Consider the following 26,817-nt stretch of genomic DNA (forward strand, 5'->3'; position numbering starts at 1 on the left):
TTCGGTCCCTATGCCCGCACACAGGGCGTCCCCCGCCTGCAGCACGGGTAACAGCACTAATTACAGGTGAGACGCTGAGCACCTCCGCTCAGCACAGGGAGGCCGCCTGTTGGTCTGCCCTGGCATGGCCCTGGGGTTCTGGAAGGACCCGCAGGCCACGCAATGTGCACAGCCCTGCCTTTCCCTGTTACCTGTGGCGGAGGCAGGCGGGTGCTGGGTGCTCACTCACCTTGTGGTCCAGCTCCGCACTAGCCTTTGGCTGTTGCTCCTGGGAGGGTGGCAAGGGCACAGAGCCCAGGTACTGCCTGAGAGATGATGGCCTCATGAGGCCCAGGAGCCGGCTGAGCGAGGACAGCTGGGGAGGAGAAAGGAGGCTGTCACTCACAGAAGGCGGTGGCCGAGCCGAGAGCTCGGGGTACTCCCAGGACTTGGCCTGGACACCTCAGCTGATGGCAGTGGGTTAGAGCACTGGCTTCTGAGACCCAGACCCACCTCTCACTTATGAACTGTGGTCTCCCAGATTCTGAGATCTGTAAAATGGATCACACATACTTCCCAGGAGATGAGAGGCACCCACACATACCCAGCTCCCCCATCCCCACCCACACATACCCAGCTCCCCTAACCCCACCCACACATACCCAGCTCCCCCACCCCCACCCACACATACCCAGCTCCCCCAACCCCACCCACACATACCCAGCTCCCCCACCCCCACCCACACATACCCAGCTCCCCCAACCCCACCCACACATACCCAGCTCCCCCACCCCTACCCACACATACTCAGCTCCCCCAACCCCACCCACACATACCCAGCTCCCCCACCCCCACCCACACATACCCAGCTCCCCCACCCCCACCCACACACAGACCCACACACACACTCATCTCCCCATAGACCTGACACCCACCCACTCACCCACTCACCCTCCCCACACCCACACATATCCAGGCCTCCCACCCCCCACCCAGCCACCCACATACAGACCTACATCCACACCTACTCATCCCCCCCAACAGACCCCACAACCACACCCATCCACTCACCCACCCACCCATACACACAGACCCCTCCACACATATCCACTCATCCCGAGACCTCCACACTCCCCCACCCCATCCACCTACCTACTCACCCACACATATACCCACTCACCCACATACACAGACCTACATACACACCCACTCACCCCCCCAGACCCCACACCCACATCCATCCCCATCCACAGACCCCCACCCACACCCACTCACACACACCCACTCACCCACATACACAGACACCCCCACACACACACCCCCACCAACCCACTCATCCCCCCGATAAGACTGCCACCCACAATCACCCACACCCATCCTCGCCCACCTTCCCTTGCATCCCTCTCTTGGTTTAACTCTTCTCTGTGGCCTAACCCTGTGTCTTCAGCCCCCGCCTTCCACTCCCCTTCCCGCTGTTTTCCTTCCAGGGGATTTTAAAGCAAATACATTGTATCATTTTACCTATACAGAACTTCTACAGAAAATATAAAGATTTCCCCCCAATCTAATCATAATACCACTTCTTTCCTAACAGAATCGCCGAGACTTCCTTATCATCATCCAACACCTGTGTTCAGTTCTGTCTGTCTCTAAAATGTCCTCCAACATTGTTCTGTTTGGAGGGAGATTCACCACAAGGCCCACACGCTGCATTTGGTTGACTATGGCACCTAATCTATCAGCCGCCCCAGCCCCCATTTAGTTTTTGAATAAACTGCCCAACCTCTCTGAACAAACAAGCTCTGAATCCCTCTGCAGGGAACGTGACCTGCGAAAGTCCAGGTGTCTACAGTTAGCCACTCCTTCTGGCCCCGTGTATGCACTTGATTTGGGTAGCCTGGGCCCAGCCCCAGCAAGGACTGCCCAGCTGCCCTGAAGCTAATTCTCGTTGTAGCAGAGGCAGGCAGGCTCCCAGCCCTTGGCCTCTGTGAGGCCACGACAGCCCTGGGGGCAGGGCGGGCAGTAAGCGGGAGCAGAGCCAAGGTAGTTCACAGAGGCACCATCTCTTTAGATGGCACAGGAGCAGGGTGATCACAGGCTAGGGGCTTGAGTCCCGCAGCCCAGCCCCCCCTTGAGCCTAGCCTGGCTGGCACACCTGGCTTCCTCTGGTGACTCACCCACCACCTGCTCAGCACATCAGCCGGTTATGGGCTGAGACAGCCCACAAGAGCAGCTGGGCTGGGGGCTGGGGGCTAGGAGTCAGGCTCAGGGCCTTAGCTTCTGGAAGGTGGCCAGGGCTTCTCAGCCTGGCGTCTGATCCCTTTGGGAGGGGAGAGGAAGGTTCTGGGCAAAGAGAGGCACCATCTGGGGCTTCATCCAAACCATAGCTGTGCCGCCTTACTCAGGCTTCACAAGTCAAGATAGTTTCCAAAACAGCCCTGCCCACTCAGAGCTCACAGCTGTGCAAGCACAGGGTCAGCCTCTGCAATCCACACCCCCAGCGTGGCCTTCGGGCAGGCCTCGCCCGGCCGGGACCCTCCCTGCTACGGGAGTCCTGGGTAGGGCTGGGCAGGGGCGCAGGGATGGCACTCTTGCGGTGCTTGCTCTCGTGTTTTTCCTCTCACTCATGAAAACAGCTTGGCTGTGCTCAGCGCAGCAAGCTGCTGCCCCTGCGATCTGCCTGCGCCGTTGTGCCTTCCGACTGTTTATTCCCTTTTGTTTCCATCTCTGGATGCTCCAGCCAGTCTCTCTCCCACACACAAACTCCTCTCCAGGATAAGGGCTTGTTTGGGCCTTGCGGGAACCCGCGGGGATGGGTCAGATCAGAAGCCTCCCTATCTCAACCTCACTGCTGGCAGCTGGCTCTGCAAACGTTCAGCCGCTTAGGGCAGACACCGGGAGCGAGAAGCAAGGATCCCTCAGGAAGACAGGCCTCCACCAGCCTTCTCGGAGGCAGGGAAGATGCGGTGGAAGCTGATTTCCAGAGAGGTAACTGGCCACACAGCATGTTGCTCCTGGGTGCAAATCCTGGCTTCCTCCTCACCTAGGACAGGAAGCCAGGATCTCAAGTGTCTGCAAAGACCCAACGACCTGCCTGCTGCTCCCTGGAGCTGGTGCCCTGCCTGGGCCTTCTGACCAGACACAGCCCCCACCTCTCCCTCCCAGCTGTTGCTCCACACCCACCTTCTCAGTAAGGCCCACCTGCCCAAGTTCCCATCTGTCTGCCTGTCTGTCTGTCTATCCATCCATCCATCCATCCATCTATCCATCCATCATCTTTTTTTTTTTTTTTTTTTTTTTTTTTTTTTTTTTTTTTTGAGACGGAGTCTCGCTCTGTCGCCCAGGCTGGAGTGCAGTGGCCGGATCTCAGCTCACTGCAAGCTCCGCCTCCCGGGTTCGGGCCATTCTCCTGTCTCAGCCTCCTGAGTAGCTGGGACTACAGGCGCCTGCCACCTCGCCCGGCTAGTTTTTTGTATTTTTTAGTAGAGACGGGGTTTCACCGTGTTAGCCAGGATGGTCTCGATCTCCTGACCTAGTGATCCGCCCGTCTCGGCCTCCCAAAGTGCTGGGATTACAGGCTTGAGCCACCGCGCCCGGCCCATCCATCCATCATCTATCTATCAATCATCTATCTACCAATCAATCAATCAATCAATCATCTATCCATGTAATCTATCTACCTACCTACCTACCTACCTACCTACCTACCTACCTACCTACCTAGACAGAGTCTTGCTCTGTCGCCCAGGCTGGAGTGCAATGGCGCAATCTCTGCTCTCTGCAACCTCCATCTCCCGGGCTCAAGCAATTCTCCTGCCTCAGCCTCTCGAGTAGCTGGGATTACAGGTGGCCACCACCACACCCAGCTAATTTTTGTAGTTTTAGTACAGACAGGGTTTTACCATGTTGGCCAGGCTGGTCTCAAACTCCTGACCTCAAGTGATCCACCCACTTTGGGCTCCCAAAGCGCTGGGATTACAGGAGTGAGTCACAGTGCCTGGCCCTTTTGCAATTTACTTGCTTTTTATCACCTATTCCCCCTCCCTCCCTGGAATGTAAGCTCTCTGAGGGCAGTTTTTTTACTGCAAAGTCCCCAGAACCTAGAACCATGCCTGGCACATGGTACACGTCTAGTAAGTATTTGTCAAAGGAACGAACGAATGAATAGGTGAACAGTCGAGACTGCAGCTAACGTTTTCTGAGTAGATGCAAACATTTATCCCCCTTGATTTGAGTCACTTGAAGCCCACGTTTTCCAAACCCCAAACTGGAAGACATACTTTGACAAGAGGTTTACTGTGTTGCAAGAAGTGCCCCAGGATAAGAAGCGAACTCCTGATTTCCTCCCCAAACCTGCTCCACCTGCGTCTTGCCTAGGGTAGGCAAAGGGCGTCTCCATCCCGCCTGTTGCACAGACCTGGAGTCCTTGTCTCTGTTCTCTTGCATTGCACATCCCACTGTCTGTACTTGGGAAATGCACCTAGAGTCCGACCACTTCTCACCGCCCACACTGCTATTTCCCCAGGCCAAACCACTGCCATCTCTTGCCAGGATTACTGCAATCACCTTCTTCCTCTCCACTCCCAGTAGTCCCTTCTCAACACAGCAGCCAGAGTAATTTTTAAAGATTTTATAAATCAGATTTTGTTTCTTCTCTGCCCAAAACCTTGCAGGGGCTCCCCACTTCTGCGTAAAAGTCAAAACCCTCACTGTAGCCTTGAGGCTCTGGCTAACTGAACCTCCACTTGCCTGTGTGACCTCAATGCTGTAAGTCCTGTCCTTCAAGTTCAGATCTCCAACGTGTGCTTCTGCTCCTGCTCCATGGGACCCCCGTTGCAGCTTGCGGGAGATACAGAGCCCAGCAACTTGGCCATCGGTGACTCCTGCCCAGCAGTGCCCTGCAAACTGCTGTGCCCAGATCCAGCCCCGGGTCCTCTGCTCCTACACCAATCAATTCTCAACCCCTGTGCCCCCTTTCACAGTGAATCGATGGATAGAATTTCTCCAGCACTTGTGCACTGACGAGGGAAAGGAGGGACGGTCCTTGTCCTCCTGTCTGTGAACTGGGACTAAAGCCCAAGGACCCAGCAGGGCACTTCACCATGAAGTACCGGGTGTGGTCCAGGATGTCCAGAGGCAAGGAGAGAGCTGGACAGGCTAAGGCGGTGCCCTGCAGTGGTCAAGGGCAGGACTTTAAGCCCAGCTCTAGGCCGGGTACGGTGGCTCATGCCTGTAATCTCAGCACTTTGGGAGGCTGAGGCAGGAGGATCGCTTGAGCCCAGGAGTTTGTGACCACCCTGGACAACATGGCGAAACCATGCCTCTATAAAAAATACAAAAATTCACCAGGTGTGGTGGTGCACACCCATAGTCCCAGCTACTCGGGAGGCTGAGGTGGGAGGACCACTGAGCCAGGGAGGTTGAGGCTGCAGTGAGTCGTGATCACACCACTGCACTCCAGCCTGGGAAAGTGAGACACAGCCTCAAAAATAAAATAGTCCCAGCTGTGCCACTTCCGTGTTGGGTGACCCTGGAAAGTTTCGCTATCTATAAAATGTGGATGACAGTAAGTCTGAGGGCCTTGGGCTGCTAGGAGGGGCGAGTGCTGAGGACAGCAGCCAGGACACAGCTGTGCACACAGGAGCTGCCACTATTGCGGGTTGGGGGTGACAGGTGGAAAGGAAGAGGCGGCCCAGACACAGCCCGAGCTGTGTGCAGAGAGCAGGCAGGGCCTGTGAGGAGGCCCAAGGAGAACACACGGCACTAGTAAGCCCCGTGGAGGAGACGCTGGGAAAGGGGCATGTGGGCTGAGTGGGCGGCTGTGGGGACAAGGTGGCCCTTTGAAGGAGTGTTTCAGGAAGGTCTGACAGGCCAGACTGGAAAGGGGAGTGCCTGGCAGCCTGAAGACCTGGGAGGAGGCTGTGAGCAGCCCTGGGCTTGCAGTGGAGACGGGGAGGGAGCTCCAGGAAGGCCATGGGCAGGCCCCTGCCGGTCCTTCCTATCCCTCCGGTCGCCATGCATCTCACTCCCTTTCTCCTTTTTGCAGTACAAGCACTGACTCAGCCTCCAAGACCTGGCTCAGGGCATCTTCTCTAGCAGCCGCCGCACTGTGCCTGGGCAGAGTTAGTCACTGCGGCCGTGGCCGAATTGCTCACCCCTCTCTTCTGAGGTCATCTGGTGCTGTCTCCCCAGTGCCAGTACCTGGCACAGAGCCTGGCACTCAGGTTGCTCAGCTAGTGTCTAACCAACACACGGGTGCATGGTGGGCACACAGCAACTGGCCTGGACCTGGCTTGGCCCTGACAGGCTGCAAGACCCCGGCCCCTGGGGAGCCTGCAAGACCTGCCGGGCCAGGATGTCTCAAGGGGAGGCAGCGCCACTCCATGTATCTTTTTCTTTTAAAAAACAAAACAAAACAGGGTCTTGCTTTGTCGCCCAGGCTGGAGTGCACTGGAGCCATCATGGCTCACTGCAGCCTTGACCTCCAGAGCTCAAGCCATCTTCCCACCTCAGCATCCCTGCCCCAAGTAGCTGGAACTAGAGGCACGTGCCACCATGTCCAGCTAATTATTTTCCTTTTTGTAAAGAACTCCTGGGCTCAAGTGATCTTCCCACCTCAGCCACTCAAAGTGCTGAGATTACAGGCGTGAGTCACTGCCTCCTGCGCCCCCATTCCCCACTTTTTTTTTTTTTTTAAGCAAAGGTGTCTGGCTCTGTTGCCCAGGCTGCAGTGCAGTGGTGTGATTATAGCTCACTGTAGCCTCCAACTCCTGGGCCCAAGGACCGTCAGCCCTTCCTCCATGACACTTCCCCGCTGCCACTCTGACCTCCACCAGGAAGGCAGCGCCACCGAGCTGTCCTCACTCTGTGCACAGCTGCCGGCCAACAAAAAACAAAACGAAGCAAAATGCCAAGCCTTGAACTGGCTCTCATTCTCTCTCTCCGGCCACCTGTGTTGCGCCCCCTCTGGCCTCCACTCTGCGCTGGGCCTGTCCCTCAGTCTGCATCCCAAAGTCCTCCCAAGCACCCCATCTTGGGCTCCCCCTGCCTCTAACTGCTGGTCGTTCCCAGCCACACCGCTGCGTCCCTCTGTTCTTCCTTCCTCACAGAGACCATCTGTGAAGTGACCTCAGTGCTGGTCACCTCCTCACTGCCCCTCCCAAGGTCTCAGCCTGGGGCACATTCTCCCCACGCACCCCGACAACCCACCTGGGTGCCTGTCCCTTCCACAAGCGTGCACTGCCTTCCCGCGGTGTGCCAGGCACTGCCAGGTGCCGAGGGGCAGCAGGGGGCAGAAACTACGTGTTCCCTGTTCTTCAGGGCTTACGTTCTGCTTGGGGGTAGGGGGTGGAAAACACAGATGCTGAGCAAACAGGAAAAACCAGGGGGCGGCCCCCAGGAGTGACTTAGGACAAGATGAAAGCCAGTGCTGGGGCACTCTGGATCGGGTGGTCAGCAAGGCCCCTTGTGGAGACGACATTTCAGCTGGAGTGGGAACGACAAGCAGCTCCAGCCCGACTAAGGCCTGGGGGAAGCACTCAAGGCAAAGGGGGCATCTGAGGCAAAAGCCGGGGCAAAAGCCAGGCCGAAGCCGCTCAGACAACCCAACCCCACCGGTCACTTCTCTGAACTCCCTCCTTGCAGTCACAGCACCTGGGACGTGCCGGAACATTGTCTCAGCCCTCTGGGCAAGGCGTTATGCTGCCTGAGTGGCTAGAGATGCACAGACTCTAGCCAGAGTACCCCTAGCGTGGCTGAGCTGGAAGGGTCAGCTGTACCTAGCAGCTGTTCTTCCAGGATTCCAGGAAGATTACTGGGGAGGTGCGGGCACGCTCAACCTCCCTTCCATCCATGCTTGGCCTGCCAGTGACCCTTTCATCACCTCGTGATGTCCTCTGAGCTGTCAGGAGGCTGCAGCCAGAGCTTTTTGGAGAGAAGAGGAACAGGACAGGAAGGCCGAACTCTTTTTTTTTTTTTTTTTGAGACAGAGTCTCGCCCTGTTGCCCAGGCTGGACTGCAGTGGTGTGATCTTGGCTCACCGCAACCTCCGCCTCCCGGGTTCAAGCAGTTCTCCTGCCTCAGCCTCCCGAGTAGCTGGGATTACAGGTGCCCACCACCATGCCCGGCTAAGTTTTTGTATTTTTAGTAAAGACAGGGTTTCACCATGTTGGCCAGGCTGGTCTTGAACTCCTGACCTCAAGTGATCCACCAGCCTTGGCCTCCCAAAGTGCTGGGATTATAGGCGTGAGCCACCGCGCCCGGCTCAGAAGGCCGAACTCAATGCCTTGCTGCCCTAACAATGCCTAACACTGGGGACTAGGAGGGGACATCAGAGGGAGTAGTTTTAATTTAATAGTATTTGTTTTCATCTTTACAAATAATATTTGTTTTTATACTTTACTATAAAACATAACAACAAAAAACTGGGCTGGGGACATTGTTGGGGGGTTGTGTTTAACGAGTGTAGGGTTTCAGTTTGGGAAGATGAAAGAGTTCTGGAGATGGATGGTGGTGACGGCTGCACAACCGTGTGAATGCACTTAAGGCCCCTGAATTGTACACTTAGAAATGGCTGAAATGCTACGCTTAAGAATGGTTAAGATGATTACAAAAAAATTAAATAAATGAATTTAATTCATTTATTTGAATTAAATGCTCACTGCAACCTCCGCCTCCCAGGTTCAAGGAATTCGCTGCCTCAGCCTCCCGAGTAGCTGAGATTACAGGTACCCGCCACCACGCCCAGCTAGTTTTTGTATTCTTAGTAGAGACAAGGGTTTCACCATATTGGCCAGGCTGGTCTCGAACTCCCGATCTCAGGCGATCCTGCCCGCCTCAGCCCCCCAAAGTGCTGGGATTATAGGCGTGAGCCACCGCACCCAGCCTTCACTACCATTTTAAGAAAAGACAGGCTCTCAGCTCACTGCTCTGTCCTCACCGCCTAGCACATGGCTGGCACGCAAGTGGTAATTCTTGATGAAAGAACATGAGTAGAGAGTTCAGATCCAGCTTAGGTCTCGGCCCTGATGTTCCCGGCCTTTGGGGAAAGGCTCCAGAGCCTGCAGGCCGTGGCCTTCCTGCCCAGGCCTGAAGCAAACACTCACCTGGGTCTTCTCTTGCCAGAGAGGGAGTGTCTCCTGCTGGCCCAGCATTCGAGCAATGACCACAAGGCTGAGTTGGCTTCGAAGCCGCCTGGGGGAGAAGAAGCAACAGCTTGAGAGGGGGTGTGCTGGAAATCGGGGAGCCCGAGCAGGCGGCAGGACACCCATGGAGAGGGGAATTTGTGGGAGCCACCCTCCATCTGGGGTCCCCACCGTCCATCTAGGGTACCCTAAAGGGCTTTCTCCATTGGCTGATAGCATTATGATGTACTCTAGGAGGAATGAAACTCTCGGAATCAGAAAATTAAATAATAAGTCCACACAAAAACTCCAGTTCCTGGTCATTTAAGAGGCCCACAGAGCAGGCAGGGCTTTTCTTAGTTTACCATCCCCTCTGCCGATACATATCCATGGATCCATAGAGGCAGGGGCGCTGAACTGCTTTTCAATACACCTCTGCCTCTTCTTTCCTTTGTGGCATCAACCCTGCAGGGTGGGGGAGGCTGGGTGACTGACCTGGCCTGCGGAGGCCAAACTTCCCGGTTTTCTTTTCACCCAGTATCCACTGGGCTTTCCTTGGGGAAATCCATCTCCTGACCCAGTCACTGAGAGGTGGCCTTGGGCTGTGACTGAACTATCAGCAAAGTGCAGGCGTGTGGGCCTTTCCAGCAGGGTGGCCACGACAGCCGCTGGTGGCCATCCTGCCTCCTGGAGGGAGAACCAGTAAGAGGAAGCCACAGGGAGGCAAAGAGGCTGAGACAGAGCCCTGAGAACGCCCAGAGCCGTGCCTGGAACCCCTGGCCCCTGGACCTCTCAACCCAGCCGTGCACGCAGAGAGGCTCCCTGGGTGAAGGGGAACTGAGGCAGGAATGGTTTCCTCAAAGCTCCGGTGTGGCTGGGATCACAGAGGCACTAATCTAGGGTCTAAAACCCCGGGGCGCTTTTAAACTTTCTTAGGAAAGAGTCAAGAAAGCCAGAGGACTCAGCAAAGCAGCAGACTCTTGGATTTTTCTTTTTTTTTTTTTTTTTTTTTTTTTTGGAGTCTGGCTCCGTCGCCCAGGCTGGAGTGCAGTGGCCGGATCTCAGCTCACTGCAAGCTCCGCCTCCCGGGTTTGCGCCATTCTCCTGCCTCAGCCTCCCGAGTACCTGGGACTACAGGCGCCCGCCACCTCGCCTGGCTATTTTTTTGTATTTTTTTTTTAGTAGAAACGGGGTTTCACTGTGTTAGCCAGGATGGTCTCGATCTCCTGACCTCGTGATCCGCCCGTCTCGGCCTCCCAAAGTGCTGGGATTACAGGCTTGAGCCACCGCGCCCGGCCGACTCTTGGATTTTTCAAAACGCAGAAGCAGCAGCAGCAGCAGCAGCAGCACCGCACCCCGGAAGAGCCGACACGAACTGGGGCCACGCCAGGGGCTGGTGGGGGCGCAGCGTTATGGGCGCTCACACAGCTGGCAGGATACCGATGGGTGCGCCACTGCCGAAAACTGGCAAGATGTACTGAAGACGTGATGCCCACCCCATGCCCAGCAATCCTACTCCTAGGTACAAAGGTGTAGAAAAGGAGAGGCACTAGAAGGCTTGAGCAGCAGCAGCAGCAGCACAGTGGACAGGCAGATCAGACTGCACCCATACGGCTCAGTCCTACGGCGGGGTTGTGATTATGAATGAACCACAACCACCTCCAACAACATGAATGACCTCCAGTGTGGGAGGAAAGCAGCCAGACACAGAAAATGTATCTGCACGGTCTCATTTTGTTGTTGTTGTTTTTTGAGACAGAGTCTCGCTCTGTTGCCAGGCTGGAGTGCAATGGCATGATCTTGGCTCACTGCAACCTCTGCCTCCCAGGTTCAAGCGATTCTCCTGCCTCAGTCTCCCAAGTAGCTGGGACTACAGTCACGCACGTGCCACCATGCCTGGCTAATTTTTTTTTTTTTTTTTTGTATTTTTAGTAGAGACAGGGTTTTGCCATGTCAGCCAGGCTGGTCTCGAACTCCTGACCTCAGGTGATCCAGTCGCCCTGGCCTCCCAAAGTGCTGGAATTACAGGCATGAGCCACAGTGCCCCACCAACATGGTCTCATCTATATAAGGTACAAACATGGGCACCCCAGTTATCGTACTCCACACCTGCAGTCCCTGCTACTCAGGATGCTGAGGTGGGAGGATTGCTTGAGCCTTGGAGTTCGTGGCTACCTTGGGCAACATAGCAAGACCCCAACTCTTTTATGCCTGGGTTTAAATGATTCTCCTGCCTCAGCCTCCCAAGTAGCTGGGATGACAGGCACCTGCCATCACGCCCGGCTAATTTTTGTATTTTCAGTAGAGACAGGTTTCACCATCTTGGCCAGGCTGGTCTTGAACTCCTGACCTCATGATCTACTCACCTCAGCCTCCCAAAGTGCTGGGATTACAGGTGACCCCAACTCTTAAAAAAAACAAATGTAAATGGCAAACTTCAGCTATTGGAAGCTGGATCCTGGTAACCCTGGGGTGGGGGTGGGGGGCAGGTTCCAATCATGTTTCATTTCTTGACCTGGGTGCTGGTTTCATGTACATCGGACTTGTGAAAATGCACTGAGCCATACACTTAACTGTCTTTGCTCTATTCTGATTGTACATTGTAGTTCAATAAAACAATTAAGAAAAAAATTCAGGCCAGGCACAGTGGCTCATGCCTGTTATCCCAACACTTTGGGAGGCCAAAGCGGGTGGATCATTTGAGGTCAGGAGTTCAAGACCAGCTTGGCCAACATGGTGAAACCCCATCTCTACTAAAAATACAAAAATTAGCTGGGCATGGTGGCGGGCGCCTGTAATCCCAGCTACTCGGGAGGCTGAGGCAGGAGAACTGCTTGAACCTGGGAGGCGGAGGTTGCAGTGAGCCGAGATCACATCGCTGCACTCCAGCCTGGGCGGCAGAGTGCGACTCTGTCTCAAAAAAAAAGAAAAAGAAAAAAAAAGATTCAGCTGGAAGGGAGACAGGATTGCTAGATTTAGCAAATTAAAATATAAAATGCCCGGTTAAGCCGGGTGCGGTGGCTCACGTCTGTAATCCCAGCACTCTGGGAGGCCGAGGTGGGTGGATCAGCTGAGGTTGGGAGTTCAAGACCAGCCTGACCAACATGGAAAAACCTCGTCTCTACTAAAAATACAAAATATACATACACTATATATATATATATTTTTAAATATATATAATATATAATGTAATATATAGTATTATATATGTGCATATATATATATATATCTTTTTTTGAGATGTAGTTTCACTCTTGTTGCCCAGGCTGACATGCAATGGTGTGATCTCGGCTCACTGCAACCTCCTCCTCCTAGGTTCAAGTGATTCTCCTGCTACTGTGCACTCGCCTAACCCCGCAGCGCCCCCGTGTACTCGCCCAACACCATAGCGCCCCCGTGTACTCGCCCAACACCACAGCGCCCCTGTGTACTCACTCAACACTCCCTACTTCCCCCACGCCAGAGCACTGAGGAAAGGCAGCGCCCACCCGGACTGAGCCACAGGATAACGAACACAAGCCCCTCATTCCCGCTCTACGGCCCCTGCAACAGACCCCCGTGGGTGCAGGCCACCCCCTGGCCCCACACCCAGAGCCCCAAGCTTCAGTTTCTCCCCCACCCACAGGCCTTCGCCTCTCTGTCAGACAGGGCCGGCTTTCCAGCTGTTCAGGAGCCCCGGCAGCAGCTGGGCTGGGAACACAGTGGGAGGTCAACGGCCCCTCTGAGCTGCTCCACAGCTAACTCAAAGCCAGTCAGAAGTCTGCATCTGGGCTTCATTAATCCAAAACCCAAGGCCTGCGCGGGAGCTCGTTTACTCGTTTACTCGCTTACTCGCAGCAGGCAAGGAGGGCTGGCCCGGTCTGGGGGTGAGGGGAGCAGGCGGGCCGGCAAAGCAGTGCTAGGGGTGGTTCCAGAAGGGAAGAGGCGGGCAGGGCGGGTCAGGATGGGGCTGTTATCCAGAAATGAAGAAAAGCACCAGAAAAAGCACCAAAAGGGTAAATGGATGAAAATAAAGCCACATCTGAGTGGCAAGTCCCCTCGCTGTCCCTGCCTGCCCGCTGCCTTTCATCCTGATGGCCCTCCCCGCCTTTTAAACCCAGTCCCGCATTCTCAGTTCCCACTGGGACACAGCAGGAGGAGGGGGACAAGACCACTTTTTTATTTTGCAGACTGAGAACTTATTCCATGGAGGAGAAAAAGAAAAGCCGCACCCCCACACCACCCAAACTGTGCAGGGCGCAAGCAGAGGCGCTGGCTGTGGGCTCTCCCTCCCACAGAAGAGGCCTGACCCCACTTGACAAGGCCTCCCTGGAACTCCAACCAGGTTCAGAGGAGGAGGCAGAAGCCATGGGGCCAACCCAGTCACTGTCATATAAGGCAACAGGCTCCAGCCCTGGCGTGCACCAGCCGGGCCAGGCCAGGCCAGCCTCTGCCCCCGCCTTGTCCCCCCCACCCACCACGGGCCTCCACAAGACCAGGACACTGGATTAGCACTCAGAGGAGCCGAAGGCACTGAGACATTCAGAAATGACTTTTCCAAACCCGCAGCGCAGTCAGAAGTGGAATGCCAGCGCTCTGCTTCCCTGCCTCCGCAAGCGGCACCCAGGAAGGCAAAGGCACCAACCACGTGGGCTGCTGGGATGTCGGGTGGTGACATAGGCCAGAACAGCCCCCCTGGAGCCCCTTGTCTTCACTCCCTGGGAGGGGAACTGGGCCCTGCCAACACTGAACTGCCCTAAAAGGCTGTCAGGCACCTGGCCAAAGGCATGAGCTGCCTTTTCCAGTCCCCAGGGCAGCTCAGGAAGCAACAGCAGTGGCCTGTTCCACCGTGGCAATGCTGCCTGACGCGCTGCCTCAGGGTGTCCGCCTGGCTCGTGGGCCTCGTCCATCAGGCTGCCTGTCAGCCACCCGCTCGGCACTCCTTCCCTAGACTCTTCTGTTGTGCACATGTCAGGTGGGAAGAACCAGGGGGTGGGCTTAGAAGCTGGCTGTCCCTCCCGGGGGTCTGCAAGCCCACAGCCACCAGACTGCCTGATCATCCACAGACCAGTCTGAGCACGCACTGTGTGGACGCGAGGAGACGGCGGGACACAGTCGGCCACAGACCCAGATGAGTGGACCACCACAGGGCAACATGAGGAACCCGTCTACAACCAGGCACATCGACATGGAGGGGTCCCACAAACCAGGTGTTGAGCCAAGGAAGCCAGACCCACGGGAGAACACTCTGCATGGTCCCGTTTATATAAATGTTTAAAAACAGGCAAAACTGGGCTAGGCATGGTGGCTCACATCTGTAATCCCAGCACTTTGGGAAACTGAAGCAGGAGACTCATTTGAGGCCAGGACTTCGAGGCCATCCTGGGCAACATAGGGAGAACCCATCTCTCAAAAACCAACCAACCAACAAAACAGATAAAACGGATCTATGTGACGGAAGCCACGGAAGTGATTACCTCTGCAGGAGGGAATGCCTGGCAGGGGCCCGACAGCGCTTCTGGGGAGCCGCAGACGTTCTGTCCCACGGTCAAGTGGTACACGGATGATCTCTTTTGCAAAGGGTACGAAGTGTCCTCCTATATGTCCTTCCATTCATATGTGTTATAAGCAAATTAAAAGGTACACATGGACAATCATACCAACTTCCATTCTCATCTCCCTTTCTTTGTATGATGATAAAAATCACAGAACCTCAAGCTTAGAAAACACCTTGAAGTCGGCCGGGCGTGGTGGCTCCTGCCTGTAATCCCAGCACTTTGGGAGGCTGAGGCGGGAGAATCACCTGAGGTCAGTTCGAGAGCAGCCTGGCCAACATGGTGAAACCCCGTCTCTACAAAAAATACAAAAATTAGCCGGGTGTGGTGACGGGCGCCTGTCATCTCAGCTACTCGGGAGGCTGAGGCAGAAGAATCACTTGAACCTGCGAGGCAGAGGTTGCAGTGAGCTGAGATTGCTCCACTGCACTCCAGCCTGGGTGACAGATCAAGACTCTGTCTCAAAAAAAAAAAAAAAGAAAACACCTTGAAGTTTAATTTTAATTCTCTTTGCCACACCCCCAACCAGTGTTCACTTGAGCAAAGAAAGTGCGGTTATCTGCCAAGACGGCCCAAATTCATTTACTGGACTAACCAAAGGAAATTGTTCCCACATTTCGCCAAAACCTGCCCTTCTGGGACTTCCACTCAAAGCTTCTGGATCCCATCCTCCGGGGCGTCCAGGAGGGAGCTCTCCGCCAACCTAGGTCCTCCACGCTTGGAAGAAGGTGCCACATTCCCGTGGCTGCCGCTTCCTGCAGGCGCCACGGCCCCTCCATTCCCATCTTTCGGCATCTTTTTTTGCCATTTTGGTTCGGGTCCTCTGAGGGCCCTGGGGGTTGTCCATGTTCCCTTTCAAGAGAGACACTCGGAGCTGAGGCTGATGCTCATTTTCTTGGCAGACCTACAACACAACGCAGTGAACAGATTGAGCCCAAAGTCTTCTTTTTTCACACGTCTTGCTGTCAAATCCCATTTCCCAGATCCTGTTCTTAATTGTGCAGCTGGGCCTCTCTTTTCAACTCAGTCCATCATTACGGTCGGTTGAGATCTTCTGAGATCTTCAGTCTGCTGTCAGTTGTATTCATGTCATCTGTGAATCCGACCATTGTTCCATTAACAGCCTCATCCAAAACACGGGGCCTGCCCTGGTCAACCTGTGAGTGGAGACCGAACTCGGGGTGGTGACAGGGCCTGCCCTCTGGGCACAGTCTGATGGCCAGCAGCACCTTTTGATAATGAGCCCGCTTCATTCTATCATCGTTTGGCCTGCACTCCGTCATGCCGAACCCAGGCTATGACGACAGCCTCTACCAAATGCCCAGGAAACCTACATACAGGCACTGCACAGTCCTCTCTGGAGTATGATTCTGGTTCATCTGTGGAAAAGTGAGGCTTGTCTGGTATGATTTCTTGTTAGGACTCCTAGAAGCCAGTGCATCCTTTCCTATGTATGTGGTCCCAAGCCAGAATCCCCTGGGGAATGACGTGGAGGAGCACATCAAGCACCGTCGCCCCCATCTCCTGGAAGCCCTCCGCCTCCAAAGTCCCCATGCAGCCACGGCCCCATCTGCGTGTCTCCCAGCAGTAGGGAGACGTCATCCTGCCGGGGACACAGCCTCCTCTGCACAGCGAGGTCGGCCATGCAGCCTCCCACTCTCTTAGGCTTTAATCCCTTTCGACGACCAATATTTGATTCCAAATGAAAACCTGTTCTCCTTGACGAAGATGACAGAAGCAAAATAGGAATCACATAGTGTTGCTCTCTCTCCATCAGGGCTAACATTTTACTGTTGGCCCCAAACCACACTCCTTGCTTCAAAAATAACTACACAGAAACTCCTTTTATGGCCTTCGGCATTTCCCAACAATACTCCCACTGGTCCACACCCTGTGTCTGGTTGTCTTACTCTGGTGCCCTTCTCAAACCTGAGACCACGAACAAGCTCTGAGGGGAGCCCCTGCAGCCTTTAATGCTTCCCTCCTTTTCCTCGCTGGGCTCCTTTGTAATCCATATTCAAAGTTTCAGTGCAAGATCTCCCAGCCCACCTGAAACCTCTCTTCTTAGAATCTGATTTTTTTTTTTTTTTTTTTTTTGAGACAGAGTCTTGCTCTGTTGCCCAGACTGGAGTGCAGTGGCGCAATCTCGGCTCATACCACCTCAGCCTCCGGAGTAGCTGGGACTACAGGTGCATGCCACCACGCCTGGCTAATTTTCGTATTTTTAGTAGACCTGGGGTTTCACCATGTTGGCCAGGCTGGTCTTGAACTCCTGAACTCAAGTGATCCACCTGCCTTGGCCTCCCAAAGTGCTGGGATTACAGGCATGAGCCACCGCGCCCAGCCCTGTAATCTATTTTTTCTTTTTTAAGTCCTACCTCTTTATGCTTCTTTGAAATCTGCCCTCCAGAAGCAGACACAGCCCGAGGGTGCTGTGTGAGTCCCCCCGCCGTGCCAGCCTCTGTGGACTCAGGGAGTACGGTCACAGCACCTGTCCCTCTGATGCCCACGGCCCATGTCAGCAAAGCGACAGCCTGATGGGCCTGCAACACGGGCTGCTCGAAGAGGAGATGCTTTGGCCGAGCCTCGTCTTGAGGCTGAAGAGATGTGAACCAGGCAGAGAAGGAGGATGGGAAGAGGCCCCTCCAGGAGGAGGAGACAGATGCAGAAAAGCTTGGAGGCAAAAGACCATCTTGAGTTGGGGTGGCTACCAAGTTCCAGAATGCGGTAAAAGCGTGGAAGCCTGCAGGGGGCAGGGTGGCATGTGAGCCTGGGAAAGAGGGCACCAAGCCCCTCCAATCCCAGGCTGCGCTGTGGCATATTTCACCCTGAGGGGGAAAGTCTGAGGATTTTAAGCACATCAGCAATGTGACCACATGAGCATATGAAGGAAGGTCACACTCGGGGACAGCACAAGGTGGAGCTGGTGGAGAGCCTGGAAAGAGAGGGTGGGATGCTCTGGCGGAAATCCAAGGGGGTTGCAGGAAGAGCTGCACCAAGGCAGCCACAGGGAGGGTGAGGAGGAGACATGAGCACTCTAGGAGACTGGGGAGCTCCAGGGCACCAAAACTGTCCATAGGACTCCAAGCCTGGGCAGTGGGCAGGCGCTGGTGCCACTCATGGAGCCACGGAAGACAGGGAAGAGGTCCTCCTGGGAAGGCAATGACTTCTGTTTCCCACCTGCTGAATCCCAGACATTCGCCACACAGATCGGTACTCAGCAGCAAAGTCTGGCCACAGGTATTCGTTTGGGAGCTGCTAGCATGTCCCTGGAATTGAGGCCTCTGATGCCAACGAGATGGTGTCTCAGGCTGGCTTCCCCAGAAAGTAGGCTCTGAAATGGGTATTATCACGCAGGGAATTTACGCCGGAAGAGAGGATGCAAGGAATGTATGCAGGGAGAGACAAAGGAAACCTGGCTGCCACGCAGCCACAGTGAAGGCCTCAGCTGACCCCACGAGGACTCCGGAGCTAGCAGGGTCCTTCAGAGACATCCTCAGCTAACGCAATGCGGGAGACCCTTGTGCCCCTGCACCAGGCTGCTGCCAAGGAAGGGGCCCAGCCCTGGTAAGGGGACCACTTTCGGCAGAGGTGACGCCTGATGTGGGCTGGCACTCCCAGCAGTGGAAAGAGTGCCCCAGTCCTGGATTGGGGCAACCAGCACCCCCAACTTCATGGGCCTGTGCCACAAGAGGGGCTGGGGCGGAATCCTGAAGTCCACCAAGACTCAAGGGCTGGCTGGGGAGGGGTATCCCTGAGGGCAGCTGAGGAAGCCAGGAGGGCGCTGGGAAGCCCAGGGAAGGAAGTGCTGGCTGCTCATTAGGAAGGGTCCTTGGTGATGGAGCAGGTTGACTGGAGTGCCTGGTGCCACAGGAGGTGTCTCCTCAGCTCCTGGCCTTTTAGGTCCCTCAGACACCCCACCCCACCCCGAGAGGGAGCTGCATCCTCTCCAGCCATGTCCCCTTCCTGGCAACCATGGCCTGACTGCCGCCCACCTTCCCGCTGCCGTCTGCCTCCAGCTCCAGCCCAGGCTCCGGATGGGACCTTCATCTTGCCTCTTGTTCCTCCAGATTTGGGGCCCTTCTGAAATCTCCAGGTTGACTGGGCCTTGACTGCCTCCTTCCAGACGTTCCAGCCTCACCCGCCCACAGTGAGAGCTCTCTCTGATGCTCTGAAGCACTCAACCTGCCCGAGGGTGGGCAGGACTCAGCCATGAGAGAGAGAACTGGGGGAGGAAGTTTGGAACTGCGGCAGGAGCGAGAGGGAGATGTGGGTGGAGACAGAATGGCTGTTTTAAGGTAGGAGACACAGGAACGCATTTATTTGCTGCAGAGAAACCTAGTGAACAAAAAGCAAATGGTACAAGGATGAGAGGTGACTGCAGGTTTTGGGAGAGGCAGGACTGCCGGGATCCAGAATGAAGGGTGCAGTGGGCAGCAGGGGGTGAGAACTGAGAGCGCACTGCGTTTGTCTAGTGGGGGTGGCTGTTTGCTGGAAGTGCAGAGGCTTCAGCAGCAGGAAGCATGGAGTCTGCTGAGGTCCCCAGGAGGCTGGCCAGGAACTCACAGTGGCTCTGGGCCCCCTGAAGGGGTCACGGGCCAAGGTGGGGACAAGGGACATCCATGTAGCATCACTCCGTTTGGCCGTGCAGTTTCAGGTCTGAGAACAGGCAGGAAGGGAGTCCACAGTGGAGAAGGGGTCCAGGTGCTGACCCAGGGCCCGGCAGTGGTGAGGGGAAAAGATGGGGCCCTCTGGCCCCACAGTGAGGAAGTGAATGCGAACGGCAGGGAAATGAGGAGGGCTTCGAGGGAGGCCACGGTGCATCTGTGCCTGTCCCCGCTCTTATCCCCGGTGTGCAAGGACCTGACGGGCGTGAGGCTGCTCTCCCCCTAGGCTGCTGCACTTCCGCTCCATCAGTCAGTTCCTCCTTGGCTGGCTGCTCCAGACAGAACACTAAGAGGATCCTGGGGTGCTCCAGAATTCACAAGAAGATAGAGAACCTGGCCGAGGGACATGGAGCAGCAGGGTCCCTGCCCAGAAGAGCCTGAGAGGACTGCCGTCCCTGGGTCCTGTCCTCAGGAGCGTCCAAGTGGTCAGGCACGGGTCTCGCTCCCAGAGGTGGAACAAAGGAGTGCCTGACTCCTGGCTTCTGGGCAGAAGGGGAGCGAGGAAGATGCCTCCTCAACACAGGAAGGAAGCCCACACTGCCTGCAAACCTCCGTGTATTTCCGTCACGGGAAGAAATTAGGAGAGAGGCAAACGCTGTTGGCTTTTACTTATTGGCCAAATATTTACTCAGCACCTGTGATATTCCAGTCCCTGCTCTGTTCTGGGTGCTAGGGACGCAGTCATGCGGGAGATGGAGGGAGCCCTCCAGCCCAGGGAGCTCACACGCGTGGGGAGGGCCGGGTCACAGTTCACTTCTGGTCCTGGCAGTCAGTGGGGAAAAATGAGGAAAGGGAGGTTCTGCAGAGCCCTGAGGTGGAAGCTCATTTGGAAAAAAGGATCAGGTGAAGCCTCTCCGAGACAGTGACATGTGGGCAGAGACCACCATGATGAGAAGGTAAGAGTCTCCTACCAACGTGCGGGCATGGGGGAGGGTGGGCACCAAGACACAAGTGCCCAGTGCACCCCGGGGACAGGGAGAAGGGCTGAGAGGGCAGAGCCACACTGCAAAGGGGCCTTAGCGGCCACCTCAAAGACTCCAGGCTTCCTTCCAAGATGATGCAAAGTCTTGGAAGATTCTGGAGCAGGGAAGTGACTCAACTGCTTATGACAGCTCTTTTATGGTTCAGTGTTTTAGGTGTCATCATCATGTTGTAATGATGTTTTAAAATACCCACCGAGGGCTGGGCACTGTGATCTCAGCACTTCAGGAGGCCAAGGTGGGAGGATCACTTGAGCCCAGGGGTCTAAGACCAGGCTGGGGAACACAGAGAGATCCTGTCTCTACAAAAGTTTAAAGAAGTTATCTGGGTGGGATGGTGCACGCCTGTAGTCCCAGCTGCTTGGGAGGCTGAGGCAGGAGGATCACTTAAGCTCAGGAAGTTGAAGCTGCAGTGAGCCTCGATGGTACCACTGCACTCCTGCCCGGGCGACAGAGATTCCGTCAACAACAACAACAAACGAACCACCAAGACCTTATCTTTTTAGAGACACCTACTGAACAAAATGTCTTATTATTTGTTTTGCTTCACAATGATCTGGGGCAGGGGTGGGGGGCACTGGGTGAGGGAAGGAGTCCTCTCCATGGTTGCGTCTGCTGAGATGGAAAATGGGGGCATGGAGTCCATTTTACTAGCCTCTCAACGTTTGTCATATGTCTTGAAATTATCTATAACCAAATTTTTCTTTTTTCTTTTTTGAGACGAAGTCCTGTTCTGCCTCTCAGGCTGGAGTGCAATGGCACAATCTCAGTTAACTGCAACCTCTGCCTCCCGGGTTCAAACGGTTCTCCTGTCTCAGCCTCCTGAGTAGATGGGATTACAGGTGCACGCCACCATGTCCAGCTAATTTTTTTTTTTTTTTGTATTTTTAGTAGAGATGGGGTTTCACCATGTTGGCCAGGCTAGTCTCAAACTCCTGACCTCAAGTGATCCACCCACCTCGGCCTCCCAAAGTGCTGGGATTACAGGTGTGAGCCACCACACCCAGCCGATAAAACTTTAAGAAATTATTAAATAGAAGTGATTCTGGCTAATTGGTGAGAACTGGCTGTGGGGTAAGAGCAGGAGCTCAGAGGCCAACAGGGTCTTTAGAAAGGGGAAGTAAGAGGACAGGCACGGTGGCTCACGCCTGTAATCCCATCACTTTGGGAGGCCAAGGCAGGCGGATCACGAGGTTAGGAGTTCAAGACCAGCCTGCCCAACAAGGTGAAACCCCGTCTCTACTAAAAATACAAACATTAGCTGGGTGTGGTGGCATAGCGCCTGTAGTCCCAGCTACTCGGGAGGCTGAGGCAGAAGAATCACTTAAACCCAGGAGGCGGAGGTTGCAGTGAGCCAAGACTGTGCCATTGCACTCCAGCCTGGGCGACAGAGTGGGGGAAAAAAAAAAAAGAAAGAAAAGAAAAAAAGAAAGGGGAAATAAGCCCAAGGCGACGAAAGCCACTCCTATTAACCTCACACCCAAAGATGACCTTTCTTTTCCCCAAAACAGAACTGGCATCGTGCTTTACATATGGCTTCCAAGTCTTTTTTCCATTCAGCCTTATTTCATTAACTTTCCCATTTTCCTGTGACATCATTTTTAGGTACTGTATAATACACCGTAGCATGGGCAGAACTGAGTTGGTGGTGGGGCGCTGAGGCAGTTTCCAGTTCTTCACTATCACGACATTACTATGCCAAACATCCTCGTCGATCAATCTTCGCTATCTAGTTTCCCAGAAAACGATCTAGTTTTTTGAAGGGTGTGCACATTTTAAAGTCATCTGCTTGATTTTGCCAAATTGGCCTCCAGAGGGACTACTGACCGCACCTCACGAGCAGGGAAGCATATGCCCGTTTCCTCACATCCTGCCAACGCTGGGCAGCACTGTCCTTTCGGATTGATTCTGGTCTGACGGGCAAGGAACTCTACGTCATTGTCAGGGCTGGTTTTGTGAGCCATTTTAGGCAGCCTTCGTCCATTCCTCCATCCGACCAGGCAGCCTTCGTGAGCGGGCTTCATCTGACCTGCTTTGAAGCGGCGCACACGGGATGTTTAATGAACAGCCGCAGGCAGTGGAGGAGGAGGGTCCCCGGAGCCTGGGACATCAGCTTTCAGTAGCATGCGAGCAGCTGCAGGAGCCCTGAACAGAAGCGGGGATGGCAGGCTGCTCTTCCCAACGCTGCCTGAACTGCCCCAGTGGGGCCACCTCCCAAGGTGGACCTCCCTCCGAGAACCTCCTCTTCCCCTTGGCTGTGTTTCAGGTGGTCTGCCTTCGTCTTCACGTTCATTTTTCATGGTTAGGCCCAGCTCTTCCTCACATTTGTAGTGCATCCCGTGAAGTCTCGAGCGCTGAGGCAGGGGCTGCGGGTGTACTACGAGCGCATCAGCGGGAGTTCTCGCTTTGTGCTTAACCAGTCAGTCGAGTAGACAAAGAGTGTGACAGCCCCTCGTACAACAATCTGCCCTTCTTCCTGGGGTCAGTCTGGGCACAGAGCCCAGTAGGGCAGCCACCAGTGAAGGCAGCCAGTAAGCTCTGCGGCCGCCGCAGGCAGCACAGTGGAGCAGCAGCTCACTGAAGACCCGGTGAGTACAACGCGGCAGGAAAGAAGAATTAGGAGCCCTTTACAACCCAGTCAGGGACGACGGCCAGAGCACACCCTGAACAGCAAGGAAGGTGCAGGAATGGCGGATCGTGCCCACGCAGAGGCTGGCGGCCAGCCGGGGGCTCTGGCTCAGGAGAAGAGGCGCATTTTCAACATCAAATTTGAAAGGGGTACTTTCAAAAAGGTACTCCGTGGTACCTTATGAATTTTATTTGAATGCTTTTATCTACTTAGAAAAATAAAAATAAAATCAATCAACACTGATCCCGATAAGGCACCCTCCCTCCTAGGAAAGCTCTTGGCACGAAGCATCGCCCTGCCTACGTGGCTGCCTGAAAGGCAGGCGCAAGATGCTCTGTCTCATTCATTTCCCCGCACTTAAAGGGCACTTGCCACGGGCCCTGGAGCTACCCACAGATTCCACAAAAGACACTGATCCATGAAATCACGGTTTAACAGGGCTAGCAGACGAAGGAGCAAAGTCATAAACTTAGGATATGGAGAAGGTAGCTTCAAATTTGTCTTGAAAAGATTAATTGTTAAGACTAAAAAGGTCAGGCATGGTGGCTCACACCTGTGATCCCAGCAGTTTGGGAGGCTGAGTGGGAAGATCATCACTTCAGCCCAGGGGTTTGAGACCAGCCTGGACAACATAGGGAGACCCTGTCTCTACAAAAAATTTAAAAATTAGATAGGTGTGTTGGCATGTGTCTGTAGTCCTAGCTACTAAGGAGGCTGAGGCAGGAGGATCGCTTGATCCCAAGAGGTGGAGGCTGCAGTGACCCATGATGGCACCACTGCACTCCAGCCTGGGTGACAGAGTGAGACCCTATCTAAAAAAATAAAACAGAAGGCAAAAAAATTGACGCTGGGTCCCCACTGGCTGTTTGGGGATGGAAAAAATCAAGTTAGATCCTTATCTCATACAAAGGACAAACCGATTCCAGTTGGGATTAAGAGCTGAAGGAAACAAAGTGAAGCCAGTCCTGAAAGAGAAGCAAGCACACGCTCTTTACGGTCTTGGTGGGGAAACCCTTCCTCTTCCATACAGAAAGATTCAATTACACATAAACCCCAATCAATTCTCTGTATTATCCATACAACTGTCCTGTAAATCTAAATCTATTCTAAGATTTAAGAAAGAACCGAAAAAGTTAAAAAAGAAAAAAAAATCCAGTTCACTGAAAGGGACCGTACATTAAGATTTACAAAGGACAATCTAGATAACCTTTGGAGAAAACTCATTTTAACATAATAAGCAACATGAAGATCCATAGAGTTGATATGAAGATAAATTAACCGATAGGCAAGTGGGTAAGAAATACCAAAAGGTAATTTACAGTAAGAGAAACACAAAAGGCCAATAAATACATGAAAAGATACTCAATTTCACTGCTGGCAATCGGGGAAATGAAAATTAGAACCACAGGATGACATTTTCCACTCACCAGATTGACTAAAACTCAAAAACAAAACTGAGAATATGCAGCATTAATGAGAATGCAGAAAAACACGCATTTTCATACCCATTTGGTGGTGTTACTAATAGGTCCAGCTTTACATACTTCAGGGTTGCAATTTCACTTCAAGGAATTTATCCCATAGAAACATGTGCACAGATGCCCAAAGCTCACAGAAACAGTCACTGGAAGAATGTCCAGTATTAGTAAGAGAGGACACCACCCCTCATCCTATCTTACGCCCGTTTTCTGCCTCAAAGGAAAAGTAGGAGTTTAAAGAAAAGACAGAAATGAAATCAGTAGTCAGACAGCCCAATGCTGCATTCCAGGCCTGGTAGTTAAAAGACTGACCCCGACTTAACCGGTTTATGTTATCTATAGATTCCAGACATTGTATGGAAAAGCACCATGGAAATCCCTGTCCTGTTCTGTTCCATTCTGATTACCAGTGCATGCGGCCCCTGGTCACGTACCCACGGCTTGCTCAATCGATCATGACCTTCTCATGTGGGCCTTGCAGTGAGCCCAGATCGCGCCACTGCACTCCAGCCTGGGCGACAGAGCGAGACTCCGTCTCAAAAAAAAAAAATAAATAAAGAGTTGTAAGCCCTTAAAAGGCACAGGAATTACTCACTCAGGGAGCTCGGTTTTTGGAGACGTGAGTTCACCAATGATCCCAGCTAAATAAAGCCCTTTCCTTCCACAACTTGGTATCTGAGGGGTTCTTGCCTGTGACTCGTCCTGCTACATTACGAGACTATTATGGCACACACACTAGGGGAATACTATGCAGCCATGAAAAGAGTGAGGTTTACTGTGTGTATGTGTGAGAAAAACCACCACGAACACCATGCCCTGGATGGAGCAAACGAGAAACTGGCTGGATGAGGTGGACGAGGGGGCCTGGGGGCCAGCCTAAGAATTGGCGCCTGGCCCTGCAGGCAATGGGGACCCTGGCAAGGCAGAGACACGATCATCACAGGAACCCACAGGTATCTACAGAGCAGACAGACTTTGGGGAAGGGGAAGAAAGGCCGCTGCCACCCTCCAGGTGAGCCGGTGAGATGAAAGCAGGAAAGGAGGTGACTGATTTGTGTGAGGCAGACACGGTCCTGGCTGCCACAGAGTTGGACTGAGGGTTTAGGACACAGAAGGCAGAAAGGACAGGATTTAGGGATGAAACGGGTAGCAGCTGGGGATGGCAGAAACCTCTAGGACTGTCATTTCCAGCCGGCACAGCAGAGTGGATGGGCAGTCTGGGGAGAACAGGGAATCAGGAGGCAGGTCGGCCTCTCCATCCCAAGAAACCCCAGGCTGCTGGGCTGCAGGCAGCCTCCCCGACGAAGTCCCGGAAGCCTCTGACAGAGCTTCCAGAAGTCCCAAAACCTGCCCTCTCCCAACTGTGCACAGCCTGCCTCTCTGCCAGTCAGATTCCCAGGAAAGAGGGAAAGAGATGGGACTCCCTGCCCAGCACTGAAGCGGAGCCCAGGACATGAACGTAACTCAGTCAACAAGCAGAGCCTCTACGAGGCTGGGCCCTGGGGTGGGAGGCGATTCAAACTCCAAGCCGGCTCCCAGAGACCACCCTCGGAACATTGCAGGGGAAGGGAAGGGGTCCCAGTGGAGGGTAACACAGAGGTGTCTGCCAAAGGTGAGGGATGGGAAGGGAGTCATTCTAGGCAGGAGGAGTTGCAAAGGGACAGGCCCAGAAAGAGAAGGGAAGATGGAGAGAGAAGAGGGAGGCGAGTGGATGGGAGTGGTCTGCTCCGGGAAGGGCAGGCAGTTCCGTAAGACTGTGGCCAGAAGTGGGAGAAGGAAGGTGGAGAGAGAAGCAGGGCCAGATCCAGCCAGTGGGCCTCATCTCCTCCTTGGCTGAGTTTGTTTACCCACTTCATTCATTCAAAAAGAATTTACAGTCCGGCGCGGTGGCTCACACCTGTAATCCCAGCACTTTGGGAGGCCGAGGTGGGCAGAGCACGAGGTCAGGAGATCGAGACCATCCTGGCTAACATGGTGAAACCCCATCTCCACTAAAATACAAAAAATTAGCCGGGCATGGTGGCGGGCGCCTGTAGTCCCAGCTACTCGGGAGGCTGAGGCAGGAGAATGGCGTGAACCCAGAAGGTGGAGCTTGCAGTGAGCCGAGATCGCGCCACCATACTCCAGGCTGGGTGACAGAGCGAGACTCTGTCTCAAGAAAAAAAAAAAAAAAAAAAGAATTTACAGAGCGCTAAACAGCACGCTAGGCACTGTTCTAGATCCGGGACAATATGGCAGTGGCCCTGACAAAGGAGGTGTTCTGGTAGAGGTGACTTCGAGGAAAGCCACAGCCATAAACAAGGAAACAGAGAGTAACATCATTTCTGGCAGGGTAAATGCTAGGCAGAAAACAAAACAGAAGGATGAATCGAGAGTGTGCAAGTGGGAATGGGGTGACCAGGGGACACAATTCAGCTGAGGTCTGAAT

General features: G+C 54.2%; 1 protein-coding gene across 13 annotated transcripts in view; it reads right to left on the minus strand.

The window, feature by feature from the left end:
• The window catches only part of FAM178B (family with sequence similarity 178 member B), a 122,767-nt gene that overhangs the window by 18,564 nt on the left and 77,386 nt on the right, over positions 1 to 26,817 (minus strand). For 6 of the 13 annotated variants that reach the window (XM_028832190.2, XM_028832188.2, XM_077958812.1 and 3 more), the window contains 2 exons: positions 9,084 to 9,171; positions 230 to 355 (listed from right to left, as the gene is read on the minus strand). In XM_028832190.2, coding sequence (XP_028688023.2) covers positions 230 to 355; positions 9,084 to 9,171 — 214 coding nt within the window. Of the gene's footprint in view, positions 1 to 229; positions 356 to 1,556; positions 1,688 to 1,762; positions 2,163 to 4,728; positions 4,995 to 9,083; positions 9,172 to 13,643; positions 13,712 to 18,630; positions 18,807 to 26,817 lie in introns of those variants that run through there. The other 7 variants (XM_028832192.2, XM_028832194.2, XM_077958813.1 and 4 more) reach the window with 7 other exon arrangements.

This window comes from Macaca mulatta, chromosome 13 (genome assembly GCF_049350105.2).
Source record: "Macaca mulatta isolate MMU2019108-1 chromosome 13, T2T-MMU8v2.0, whole genome shotgun sequence".
NCBI classification, from domain to species: domain Eukaryota; kingdom Metazoa; phylum Chordata; class Mammalia; order Primates; family Cercopithecidae; genus Macaca; species Macaca mulatta.